Source organism: Scardinius erythrophthalmus (genome assembly GCF_964197995.2).
Source record: "Scardinius erythrophthalmus genome assembly, chromosome: 10".
In the NCBI taxonomy this organism is placed as follows: domain Eukaryota; kingdom Metazoa; phylum Chordata; class Actinopteri; order Cypriniformes; family Leuciscidae; genus Scardinius; species Scardinius erythrophthalmus.
In genome coordinates, this window is record NC_138230.1 from 10,078,372 (window position 1) to 10,090,753 (window position 12,382).

General features: G+C 37.7%; 1 protein-coding gene across 3 annotated transcripts in view; it reads left to right on the forward strand.

The window, feature by feature from the left end:
- The window catches only part of nedd9 (neural precursor cell expressed, developmentally down-regulated 9), a 35,246-nt gene extending 22,864 nt beyond the window's left edge, over positions 1-12,382 (forward strand). For 2 of the 3 annotated variants that reach the window (XM_081377651.1, XM_081377650.1), the window contains 5 exons: positions 5,667-5,765; positions 5,843-5,977; positions 7,948-9,039; positions 10,173-10,262; positions 11,083-12,382. In XM_081377651.1, the coding sequence (XP_081233777.1) occupies positions 5,667-5,765; positions 5,843-5,977; positions 7,948-9,039; positions 10,173-10,262; positions 11,083-11,616 (1,950 nt within the window). In that variant the 3' untranslated portion in view covers positions 11,617-12,382. Of the gene's footprint in view, positions 1-4,203; positions 4,256-5,666; positions 5,766-5,842; positions 5,978-7,947; positions 9,040-10,172; positions 10,263-11,082 lie in introns of those variants that run through there. The other variant, XM_081377652.1, reaches the window with a different exon arrangement.

The following is a 12,382-nucleotide window of genomic DNA, read 5'->3' on the forward strand; positions in this document are numbered from 1 at the left end:
AGGATAAGGCTGGCTGATTTTGATTTTTGCCTGCTTGATGATTATTCTGATTTAGCTTTATTTTGCCACTCAGATACAGACACTGTAGACACAGCTTATGTTCCTCAGCACTAGAGAGAACTGAAAACATCACTCAGGCAAACTCATAACACTGAGGTCATGTCTGTGATCGTCATTTAAAAGTAGAGGTTCTTCTGCTTTTGACATTAAGAGTTTAGAGAGCTACTAGTCTCAGATATCAGGAGTGTTGAAAGTTAAGGTTACAGTCTGTCCACCTCAAATGATCTTGAGATGGACGATCAACACACGCAGTATGGCTTTATGGAAAGAGGGTTGTGTTGCTTTGATTGAGGTTTGTCTGATCATTTTGTTTGCTGGCGTTCAGAATGATGGCACACCTTACCTTGTGTGTTGTTTTCCTGAGGTTGGCATAACAGTCGGCCACTCTAATAAGAGTGAGGTAAGAGGGTGTGCTCACATCTGTAAACACAACGTTCAGTTGACGTTCCTCTGACATAAAGTGCATTACAGAGGTGTGGCACAGCGGAAAGTGCAACAAAAATAACAACCGTTTCCTTCCTGATCTCACTTCCTGTGCTGGAAAATAAAAGTGATCCCCTTTTAGATCCGTCATTGAAAATGGCGATGTGGTTTTGAATCAGATTAAAGTTTAGACTTTGATCTTGATTATTGTGCATCTGTGTGAACAATTACATCCTGACATGCACAATTTAACCAAATAGAAAGTTCAAAAACTTGTTTAAGAAAGAACAAATCAGTTCATGTTCACCAACCATTTATGCTTCATTCACATTATGTTCGTAACTAGAACACTTCATCTTTGTTGAACTCGAACTTACTATTGTGATTGACTATGTTTAAAGAATTGGTTTAGTCTAGTTAAATATAGTTTGGTCAGCTCATATTTCTGTTAAAAATGCCTTTTTATTAATGTCAGTAAATATTTAGCGAGCACATGTACAGCTATATTGGTAACACTTTACAATAAGATCCCATTAGTTAGTGCGTTAACTAATATTAACTAACAATGAGCAATACATCTGTATTAAGATATTGTTATTTCATGTTAGCTGAGGTCCATTAAATAAAATTAACACATACTTTTGATTTTAATAAATGTTATGGGATGAACAATATATCGGCCACCATATCAGTATTGGCCGATATGTGCATTTTTTGTGTAATCGTGATTGGCCTGATAAGAAAATTTGGCCACTAAAAAAAAAATATTATTTCTTTTGCTGAGACACTTCAAATGCGCACTGTTCACCATGTTGTTTTTTTAATTGCTTGAAATATGATTGAAATCACTTCAAAAAAGGAAAATACAGTAAGTGCAACATGTGCAGTGCAAGTCTGTCATATCGGCTACATTAAATTATAATGAGAACATTATAATTGTGTGCTTGGGACATGGATTTTAATGGTGAGACTTTTGTTTTCGTAATCAGGCTCTCAAAAATTATATAAAAATTTGGATTTAGATTTATTGGCCAATATATTGGTTATCGGCTTTCAAATATAAAGAATTATCGGTTATCAGTATCGGCCATTTTTTTTATATCAATGCATCCCTAGAATTAACATTTAACTAAGATTAATAAACCAATGTAGCTAACAAATGGAACCTTACTGTAAAAATGTTACCAGCAAATTAATAAAGCTAGTCAGTGACAAAAAGTAGCGCATGGATCCATTGTGGCTCGCCAAACACATAGTATCTGAAAACAGCTTGTCAGGACTGTCATCTTGTAATTATGGCCATTCTGAAACAACATGAACACAGTGTTTCACACAGGACTAATTCTTAATCATAAAGTACTCGAATGTTTCATCTGAACGCAGAAAGTGTCTATTTGTGCTGTAGTAGTTCTGCTTGTGGATGATGTGTTTGTTGCTGGCGCGGGGCAGGATAATGACACACTGTAAGGTTTGGTTGCTGAAGTCTGGCTCTGTCCCCGCCTGACCTGAAGGGTACAGTGATCTAAGGCCGCTCACAGCTGCACTATTCATGCCAGCCAGAGCCGTCTCCAAGATTTACACAACCACACAACGTCCTTCACAGAGCCGAGCCTTATGGGTAGAGATGAGATCTCTCGTCCCATTGGTACCCAAGTCGGGTTGACACAACAAATTGTGGCTGTTTCTGAGGTAAAGCAGTTTTTGTTCCAGATCCGTATGAGTGAAAATTCTGAAGATGACGTGCAGCTTCGATGCTTCCAGTGTAGACAGACTTTTTAGGATTAACTTTTCTTCATGAGTCATATCATAAATCATAATTTTCTGCCCACTCTATGGGCCGAGGCTGTCTGTTATCGCCACTAACCAGGTTTTGTTCTCATTCTTCCTACTTGTCTGAGATAGGCGTTTTCCTGTTTGCACACCTCAGTCTCCAGGAGATATCGTCAAGATTTGTTGGTCACATGCCACCGCACCCTTCTGCACCCTTCACCCTTCTCATTAGTCATGTGACTCAACGCTTGCTAGCTTATTAGCAACTAGATTTTTTTTCCTCGTTTCTACTATACATTACATATCTTGATATCTTTTATGTATTTTCTCTAATATGAATTAAACGTTTGGAAAAAACTGCTGAAAAAAATGCTCCAACTTTTTTAAGCAAGAAGGATTCTGATTGGCTGCCAATGTTTTGATTATTCATCATCAGCAGGAAAAAGTCGTTCTGAAAGTGATCGCAATGGTATTATTATTATAGTTGTAGTGTGAACTCCGCTACTCTTTTATATTTGGAACAAATTTTAATTATCTTTATCGTTATCATTATAGTTATTGTCCTTGATATGAGCGGGCCTTAAGTGTGAAGTTGTTTAGCCTGTTCTTAGTATGGAAGTGCTCTGACCCAGAAAAGATGTCTGGACTCCTTTAGTGTCGGACACACGGCTGTTCTTTCCCTCCCGCAGAGATAGCAGGAAATGCTCAGTGGAGAGGTAGCTTATTTCCTCATGCCCACAAGACACAAGAGTTCATTCCCGTTCACCTCCTCGTCTTCATTTCAAGGCTAAATCTTTTTTTTCGCCTACTTATTATTAATCAAAGACAAACCGTTAAAATCAGGGTCACTGCATAATTGATGCATCTCATTTAAATAATCACCCCCAACCGCGTCGTCTCAATGCGCATCTATAAATCACGGGGTGTGTTTGAATGCTTCCATGTGATGTAAAATTAATTATGGCTTCTTGCGTTAGGGTAATGCTCCTAAATTAGCAGGAAGACTTTGTGTTTCAGTTTTATGGTCGTCATGTAGGAGATCCCTGAGGGTTTGACATTTAATTGCCTTCGTTGATGAGTTGATGACTTATTAATAGGACGGAGCTTTTTCTGTCACTGGAATGGAACCGATTTAAAGGGACAGAAGAGAGAGACAGCAGATCATTCTAGATGATTCTAGAGAACTGCTTTTCTTTTCTTTTCCTCCAAATGATCAACCGAGTGATTTTTCCAGCTCTGTTTACTTGTCAAAGAGCTAATCTGTGAAGTCATTGTTTACTCAAACAGCTTTAGTCTAAATGCCGCATACCGATAAACGAGGCTGGTAAGAAAACACTCTCACGTCATGCTGCTTTTTCAGCGCTGTTATTCTCCAAGGACAAAAAAACGAGGCTCTCGCAGTAATAAGGTCGGTCTCAGGTTCAAACCTTAGTCACGCACACCCAGCCGGGGTGTAACGGGATCCAGGGTGAGGATGTTTGCCTAGAGGTCACAGTTCGCACCTCACACTATGGCACATGTACTCATTTCCGATTAACCACTCCAGGTGGCGGAGAAGTGATTTAGGTCATATTGGATGGATTTCTGTATTATTTGATCAAATTTACTCAAAATTAATAAAACATATAATAATACATAATATAATAAATAATAAATTATATGAAATTGTAATATTTGAAAATGTTAAAATAACACTAAAATGTATTAAATATTATACTATATATTTTGAAAAATCAAGATTCTTGATAATATATATTATATATATATATATATATATATATATATATGTGAACATATTTTATTAAATATTTAATAACTCTTTTGTAAATAATATTATAAATACAAAATATAAATATAGTTTATTATATGCATATATGGAGTATAGATAGATTGATTAGACCACTGATGTGTCCCGTTCTCCATTTATTCCCAGTTCATTTTCCCAGGATTTCTGGGAAGCAGAGGTGATTTAAGACTGATGGGAACAACCCGGGAGATCTGGGTAATTGGTGAACTATGCTGAACCTGGAATTCCAGAGTGCTGATTTATGGATAGGAATGTCATTGATGTGCACCTAAACTCACAGAGTAAAAATAAGAGTGTGACGGCCTCGCTTATGAAAACCATATTGACATTCACATCTCTGGAACTCTGTGTGTCACGAGAGGGTGTGTAAACACTACCCGGAGTGTGGAGTGTTTGGAGTGTGTAGCTTTTAATTTCTTAAACAACCTTAAATTCATTGAAAGTCTTTGGGACGTGCTGTAAGACACTTCACAGAGAGCTGGACTCTTGCATTGTCAATACAAAATCTTGACCAAGAATTGATGCACCTCTTGATGGAAATTCATGTTATTTCCATTAAGAGGTGCATCGATTTTTGGTCAAGACCTTGTAAAGATCTTGAAACACAACAATCACTGCAATAATGTGTCAAGCATTTGCCTGTTTAAATCCAGACATGTAGAGTTCAAAATCAGTCACTTATATGAGGTTTCAGTTCGGATAGAAGGCCGCGGTCTATGTAGGTGGTACAGCAAGGCAGCCCATTGGGTTTTGGATCAGATCTGGAGTCTCTCAGACAGGATGCAGTACATATGGTTCCCATTTTTGAGAGCTGTCAGTGACCCGTGAGTGTTCTCGTGTGGTGACAGCGGTGTGCGGTGTATTAGCGGAGCGTTTGGGACGAGGAGGGGGGCTGATTTTGGAGAACAGCGAATGGAGACCGAGTACATTCCAAGGATGCTTCTGCCTGTCTGACGCAGAAGACAGATGTAGAGCATAAAGGATGGAGGATTAACTGCAGGAATATAGAGAGAAAAGATAGATTAGAAACGAATGAGATGACAGATATTAATGTTTGGAGCCGAGGAGGTGAAGTTGTATAAGACAGATTACTCAATTAGCGTCTATGTTTTGCAGTTGCATTAATCTAGTCACGTACACATTGCACCATAGTTTCACCACAGATACTTTGTATGTTGCGGCTGAAAAAAAAAAAGAGCTTAAATGAGGTTTAATTATTCACTATAATAATAAAACCGTACAATATTATTGCTAAAAATATATAAAATGATTTTATTCAGTATTAAAAATGATTGATTATTATTAATAATTATCAAATGTTTGGTGAGATTAGTATTAATTGTGTGTGTGTGTGTACTGTATATGTTTGGGTTTTTTTTGTTAATTTTTAGTAGTGAATGTTTGATTAATAGTTTTTATTATTACTAATACATTTCATATTTAGAGTTAAGAATAAAAAAAATGTTGTCTGTGTAATTGTTGGTGTTTTCAGCCTCAATTTCTCATGTCAGGAAACGCTTCGCTAACTTTATATGACATTTCACCTAGGAATAAAACATTTTAGCTCTGACTTTAACGTCCCCTAATGGTTGTATTGTTGTTTCAGGTGGTGACCCCAGTACGAGTAGGACAAACATACGCCTATAGTCCTGCTTCAGATTCATCTCATGACCTCTACGATGTTCCTCCAGCTCGTCCCCAGGGGGTGAGTGTTACTTCAATAACACACGCACCCATATAGATGTCTGCATATGTGTATTTACATTTTAAACACCCGCACAGGTGTATGATATTCCTCCGAGCAAGCAAACCGGAAAGCACAGCTCTCCCAGAGCCCAGGGCGTCTACGACACACCTCCGTCACATGACCTGCGATCCAAAGGAGGACTGTATGACATACCTCCAGCATCTCAAGGGGTATGCCGATTCTTCAGCTCTTAATATTCATTATGTTGTCATGATAATTAGCAAATGCAAATTAGGGGTAGTTTGACACTTTAGCGTATAACTTATCCCACATTGTTTGTGCCACAAATCATTCCTCAAATCATGCATCTTATACAGAATTAGACTTACAATTTTCACAGTGGACAGTCTTTGCTTCAAATAATCAAAAGTTTCAAAAAGATACAAGAATATTTAAATATACTCTCTTAAATGCTGCCCAGTATTACTTTAGGATCATTGAAATACTATTATAGTTTTTATTAATATTTTGAATGAGCTTTTATTTTTTATGCTTCACATTTTAATTTTAGTTAAAATATCTGCAATTGTTTTGTTTGTTTGTTTGTTTGTTTGTTTGTTTGTTTGTTTCTGTTTTTATTAGTTATACATTTTAAAATTTGGCACATTGTGTTATTAAATGAAACCAGTTAACTATTTTAAATAAAATAAGTTTTTTTTAAAAAATACATTTTATTTTATTTTAGCTAACGTTTGTTTTATCTCAAGTATGAAAATGTTTTATGGTTTTAGTTAACTATAATCACTCGGATGCAGCCCTTGTTCTTTGTCTTGTAACCGAATGCTATTATTTCCCAGAAATTTTACAAAGAAATAAATACTCTGATTTTTATTACTTTCCCCTGGTTAGCAAATTAAAGCCTAGCTTGCCAGCAATGTTGGAGTCAAACTCAGAGTAGTGCTCTTAACTTTGCAAGGAGGTCAGAACAGAAATAATTGTGCTGAAGCCCCTCTTATGTTTCACCGCTGCTCCTGGCGAAATGCAGCGTAGCGCCTCGAGTTTGTTTGAAATAAACTGGACGTACATGGAAACCTGTTATTAGAGTCGTATTTAATTAGGGTTTGCGGAAACCCGGGCTCACTCTGAAAGATAGATTCTACGCTTGACAGAAATCACTTACAGGCCACTGTGTTTATTTATTGACCAATATGCTGTTGGCACGCCCCATGTACTCCCATTACGCTGTCAGGTCAATGCCAGGTTTGATCCTTTAGCTGGATGGCAGGATTTTCCATGTCCTATTCAAGTTTTTAGAGTGAGATGGTGGAAATGCAGGACTTATTAGACTGTCAGGAATCAAACAGTTATTATTGGTTTTGGCACCAGTGTTGGAATTTCAATGCAATAAATTGAAAAATATTGCTATGAGATAACAGCATTTGATACCACAGTGAAAAATTACACATTTGGAGCATAACATTTTGAACAGTATCCAAGTTACTGTTGACCAGAAGAAATGATGATGATGCTAATAATAATATTTCTAAGACTCATTTTCTTTTTTACAATTGTAATACAACTGACCTGTAAAATAAAATTATTTTTCTTCACTTGCAAGAGTTAAATCCTCAAGCATGAGGAAAGCTACAAGGAGAAAAATAACTGTTAATGTGTCAATTCAATTATGAAACGAATTTCAGTTGTGAAGCGGCTCTACGGAAGACAATAGTGTCAGTATTCAGCTCAATTTAGTTCAGTGTTGATTCAGTTCAGGTAAATAACAGTGTCAATGTTGCAAAGTTCATTAAGTTTCTCAAGTTTCTGTCTAATAACATCAGGCAAATGCACTGCCAATGAAGAATAGCCTTTGGGCTAACTTGGGTACATTTATCTGAATGTTGATTAATGTATACGGTCCCCTTTTAAATAATAAATGAAAAAAAAATCAATCATGAAACAACTTTAAAGGCAGCTCTACAGAAAATCCAGCTTAAATTCAGTTCAGGTTTTGGTCTAATTTTCTAAATTTCAATTGTCTTTTAAACCCCAACTGAGCAAGCCAAAGGTGACAATGGCAAGAAACTAAAACTACTACTTCTGACAGTAGTGACGATATGCATCAGAAAATTGTATATTTTTGGCAACACTAATTCTAATAAGCATATAAACTCCGTGTTTAACCGAATTCTCACTCCCACAGATTTACTCCACACCACCTTGTCGGAACAACATTGCACAAGATGAAGGGAACTACGACTTTCCACAGCCTTCAAAGCACAAGCAAGAAGGTGTATACGACGTTCCACCAACGTCTATCTCTAAAGCTTCCTCGTGCTCCAACTACGACTTCCCGCCCAGCTCTGAGCCGGTGTCCCGCAAGGTCACGAACGACAGCGTCGGCATCTACGACGTTCCCGCCAGCCAACAGGCCGCAAGTGGATCTCGGGACTTGTACGATATTCCACGTGGACTGCCTCAGAACCGACACGCTTCGTCTGAGAAGGACAGGAATAAATCCGTTTACGACATCCCACCGACAGACACTCGGTTGCTTGGTGATGTGACCGATGGCGTAAACCGCTTGTCGTTTTCCAGCACGGGAAGCACTCGCAGCAGCATGTCAACTTCCTCTTCTTCTGCCGGGTCGCCCGCAGAGAGTCGTCTGGCGTTGGATCTAGACTCTGCGTTTCAGAGGTTGGGTCACCTCCAGCAATGCCTGGAGTCTTCTGTTTGCGCTCTGCAAACTCTTGCGTCATCGCCTCACTGGAGGACATACAGCTTCATGGAGCGCCACACCAACGAGGTCCGTGTTTTATTAGAGCGCGTCAAGGGTTCGCTCACAGAATTTCTCATATTTGGTCGCGGAGCGGCAGCAAACGCCACCGCTCTGTCCGATCAGGGACTGCACTCCAAGTTACGACGCCAGTTGCAGCGTCTGGAAGATTCCCATCAGATTCTTCAACAAACACACCAGACTTTAGAAAACAATAACTGGCCGCTTAATATCCTGGCAATCGGCACCAAGCATCAGAGCAAGAGTGACGAACTGGAACGTTTTGTAATGGTGTCACGGACTGTGCCGGATGATGCCAAGCAGCTGGCCTCAACAATAGGGGGCAGCGCAGAGCTCCTCTTCCGAAGAGCTCCAATAGAGGGCATCGTTCACCCCTTTACCTGCACCCCGACAGAGGACCAGACCAAACCTTTCCCCGTATCACACGACAAAGCCAACATGAACAGCGAGAAGTGCGTTAAAAGCTGGATGGAAGATTATGACTATGTCCATCTGCAGGTGGGAATCACACTACAACACAATACTTGAAACACATACATACACATATACATATACATATTCATATTTATATATATATAAATAAAAATTGTAAGAAATTATCTTATTTATTAGCTTTTTTTTAAATTAACAAGTCTGTGTGCTTATTTTCTGGATGTTAGCTCTAAAAAAAATTATTTAGCACACAAATGTATAGTAAAATTGTTTTATTTTTCAATAACACTAGCATATTATAGCATGAATAGTTTTTCAGTACTAATTTCAAATTTTCAGTACTAGCACGAAACTTTCTTGCATGTGATATATTAAATAGAAAAATAAAATTTAATCATTGTAAAAAGCAAGTGTGAGCAAAACTTTTGCACAGCACAGATTTTAGATGTGGTATTAGTAATGTTTGCCAAGTCAATAATCACCATTACTAACGTTCATGTGTTTCTATTTGCGATTTTCATATAAAAGGCAATGCAACGATAAAAAAACTATAATGTAGAGTAATGCACAAAAATAAATTTACACATTTACACACCCTCAAGTTGTTCCAAACCTGTAGGAATTTATTTCTTCTGCTGAACACATAAGATATTATGAAGAATGTCGGTTACCAGACAGTTGATGGGCCCCATTGACTTACATAGTATTTTCTTTTCCATACTATAGAAGTCAATGGGGTCCATCAACTGTCTGGTTTCTGACATTCTTCAAAAACAGCTGTGAATAAAATGAATACAAAAACTTTATAGATTTGCAATTTGCATGCTGCAAAAACTGTTGAAAAACAGTCCATTCGCGTCCGTCTATCATCTGTCCATCTGTTAATACTGGATGCAGAGATTAGAAATGAGATCCTTCACATTTGAGCACATCAAAGTGAGATTAAAATATTAGCAAGTACGTTAATCTCAAGCAAAAGACTTAAGAGGATATTCATCCTATGCAAGAGTTTAGATGCTACCAGAATGGCGTTTTAAAGATAATAAAAAGAGATGGTTGCCTTTTCAAATTCAATTCATGAGACAAATAAAATTATTTGAATTAAAAGAGGATTAGTTTAATACCACAGTGGCTTCGGGCTGCATGAAGACACTAGTTTCTGTTGAGACTTGCTGACTGACCTTTTGTTATTTTTGCAGGGAAAAGATGAATTCGAGCGACAACAGAAGGAACTCTTAGAGAAGGAAAACATCACCAAACAGAGCAAAGTCCAACTCGGCCAAGAACAGGTACGCGACGCGTGCACATAGACGTCATCAGCTTGTGTGTCAGTCATCAATGCACAAGGAAGTAGCTAATGATTAAGTGCCCTCAGGGTGCAGAAATACAGTACAGCATGACAGAGACTTTGTCAGCCTTAGAATGGATAAGAATAGAAACACCAGAAGTACATGAATTAAGTTAAATTAATACAAGAAAAGGGGTTTTAGTTGGCCAAGTCAGTTAACAGTTGCATCATGTGAGATCTTCGGCTGTCCATATGTTCGCCATATATCATAGTTTGGCTATAACAACCTCACAGGTGCAGATCTCAACTCTCTTCTAGGACAGATGGTTCCTGCTCCATGTAAACTTGAGCCCATATAAACTGTGTTTAAGATGTTTATGCATTCTTTGGTCTCTCATGTTGTTAGTGTCCATCTCAAAATGTAGGCAAAATTTTTATTTTTTTTTATATTTCTAGAAAGATTTGTTTGCCTTTTTTGATTTTGAAATGAACAACCTACATGAGATGTGTGTGTTTGTATATATATATATATTTATATGTATTATATACATTTTGCATGTTGTTACCATTTTATGTAAATATTTATAAACTGGTGCATTTTATCTCTTATGGTTCTTTAAAAAAAAAAACTAATTGAACCATAACTACTATATTACACAATATATTATATAACTTTGTTCATTGTTCATTTTAAATTTGTTCATTTTTAAATTTCATTTGTTTTAAAGAGAAAAAGGCCGAAATGACATGCATTATTTTTCTTAATATCTTTTTACGATTGAAATATTTCTAACTTTGAAATTCTTTGTCTCACTCAACAGCTGAAACAGTTTAAACAGCTCGAACAGGAAGTGATCAAACCTGTAGAGAACGACATCACCAAGTGGATCTCCCACCAGCATTCGACAGACTCCTCCTCTAATTTCTCCAATGGAGGCGGAGCTCCGGTGTGCTTGCGTGACCGCCAGCTGTTGGGCTTCTACGCGGACCAATGCGAGCAGCACTTCGTGACTCTGCTGAACGCGGTAGATGCTTTTTTCGGTTGCGTGAAGGCCGGGCAGCCTCCTCGGATCTTCGTTGCACATGGCAAGTTTGTCATTCTCTGCGCCCACAAGCTGGTGTTCATCGGTGACACACTGTCAAGACAGGCCTCGGCAGCGGAAGTGGCAAACCGTGTCATGAACTTGAGCAACGTCCTGTGCGAGATGCTAAAGACAGTCGTGAGCGCCACAAAAATAGCGGCCCTCCACTATCCCAACACAGCTGCCGTACAGGAGATGGTAGATCGCGTGACGGACCTCTCACACTTGGCACAACAATTTAAAGGGCAGCTCTCGCAGATGGCGGGGTTGTGATGTCATCAACATCTGAACAAAGACTGTCATTTTAACATGCATATATATTTATACTCGTTCTTATGTAGATGCGTCACTGAAAGTTGTCTTTTGTAAATAGTCCTGCTCTCTTCCTCTGTGTAAATATTTGCCTCAATTTTGTGTAGATTCGTTTTTATATAATGATGATGATGATAATAATATTAACTGTATGAATAGAAATGAGTGAGATTTGCATTTGTAGAGTGACCATTAACATTCCTGATCGTTTTGTGTATTTAGGCACCTTACAAATTGTCCTTAACTGCTAATTATTGTGTAGTGCTGAATGCCAGAACCTACAAAACGAATAGTTTGTTTTGTACATGTGCTGTATCGTATGACACACACTCTTGCTGAGAGTATGGTATGAACAAAGTAAAATGTTTCTCTGTCTTTGCTATAGAAATGGTTTCACTTGTTTTTTTTGTTTGGACATTTTAGTATGGTGAATCTCACAAAACCTGTCAGGAATGAGCCTAAGGTCATATTTCACTATGAAATCAAAAAGAAATTATGTTTAGTTGAAGTCTGCTTTAGGACCATTAAGATTTTTTTGCACCTTTGCAAGTTTTTAATGAGAATGAAACTTTTCCTCCCCTGTTTTTTTTATTACTATAATGTGCCAGAAACTCATTTTCATTACTGTATAATGGGAAAAATACATTGTAAAATGTTATTACATCATGGCAGTATTTTATTACTTTTAATTTATGCTTATTTAAATAAAAAATATATTTTATTAGAG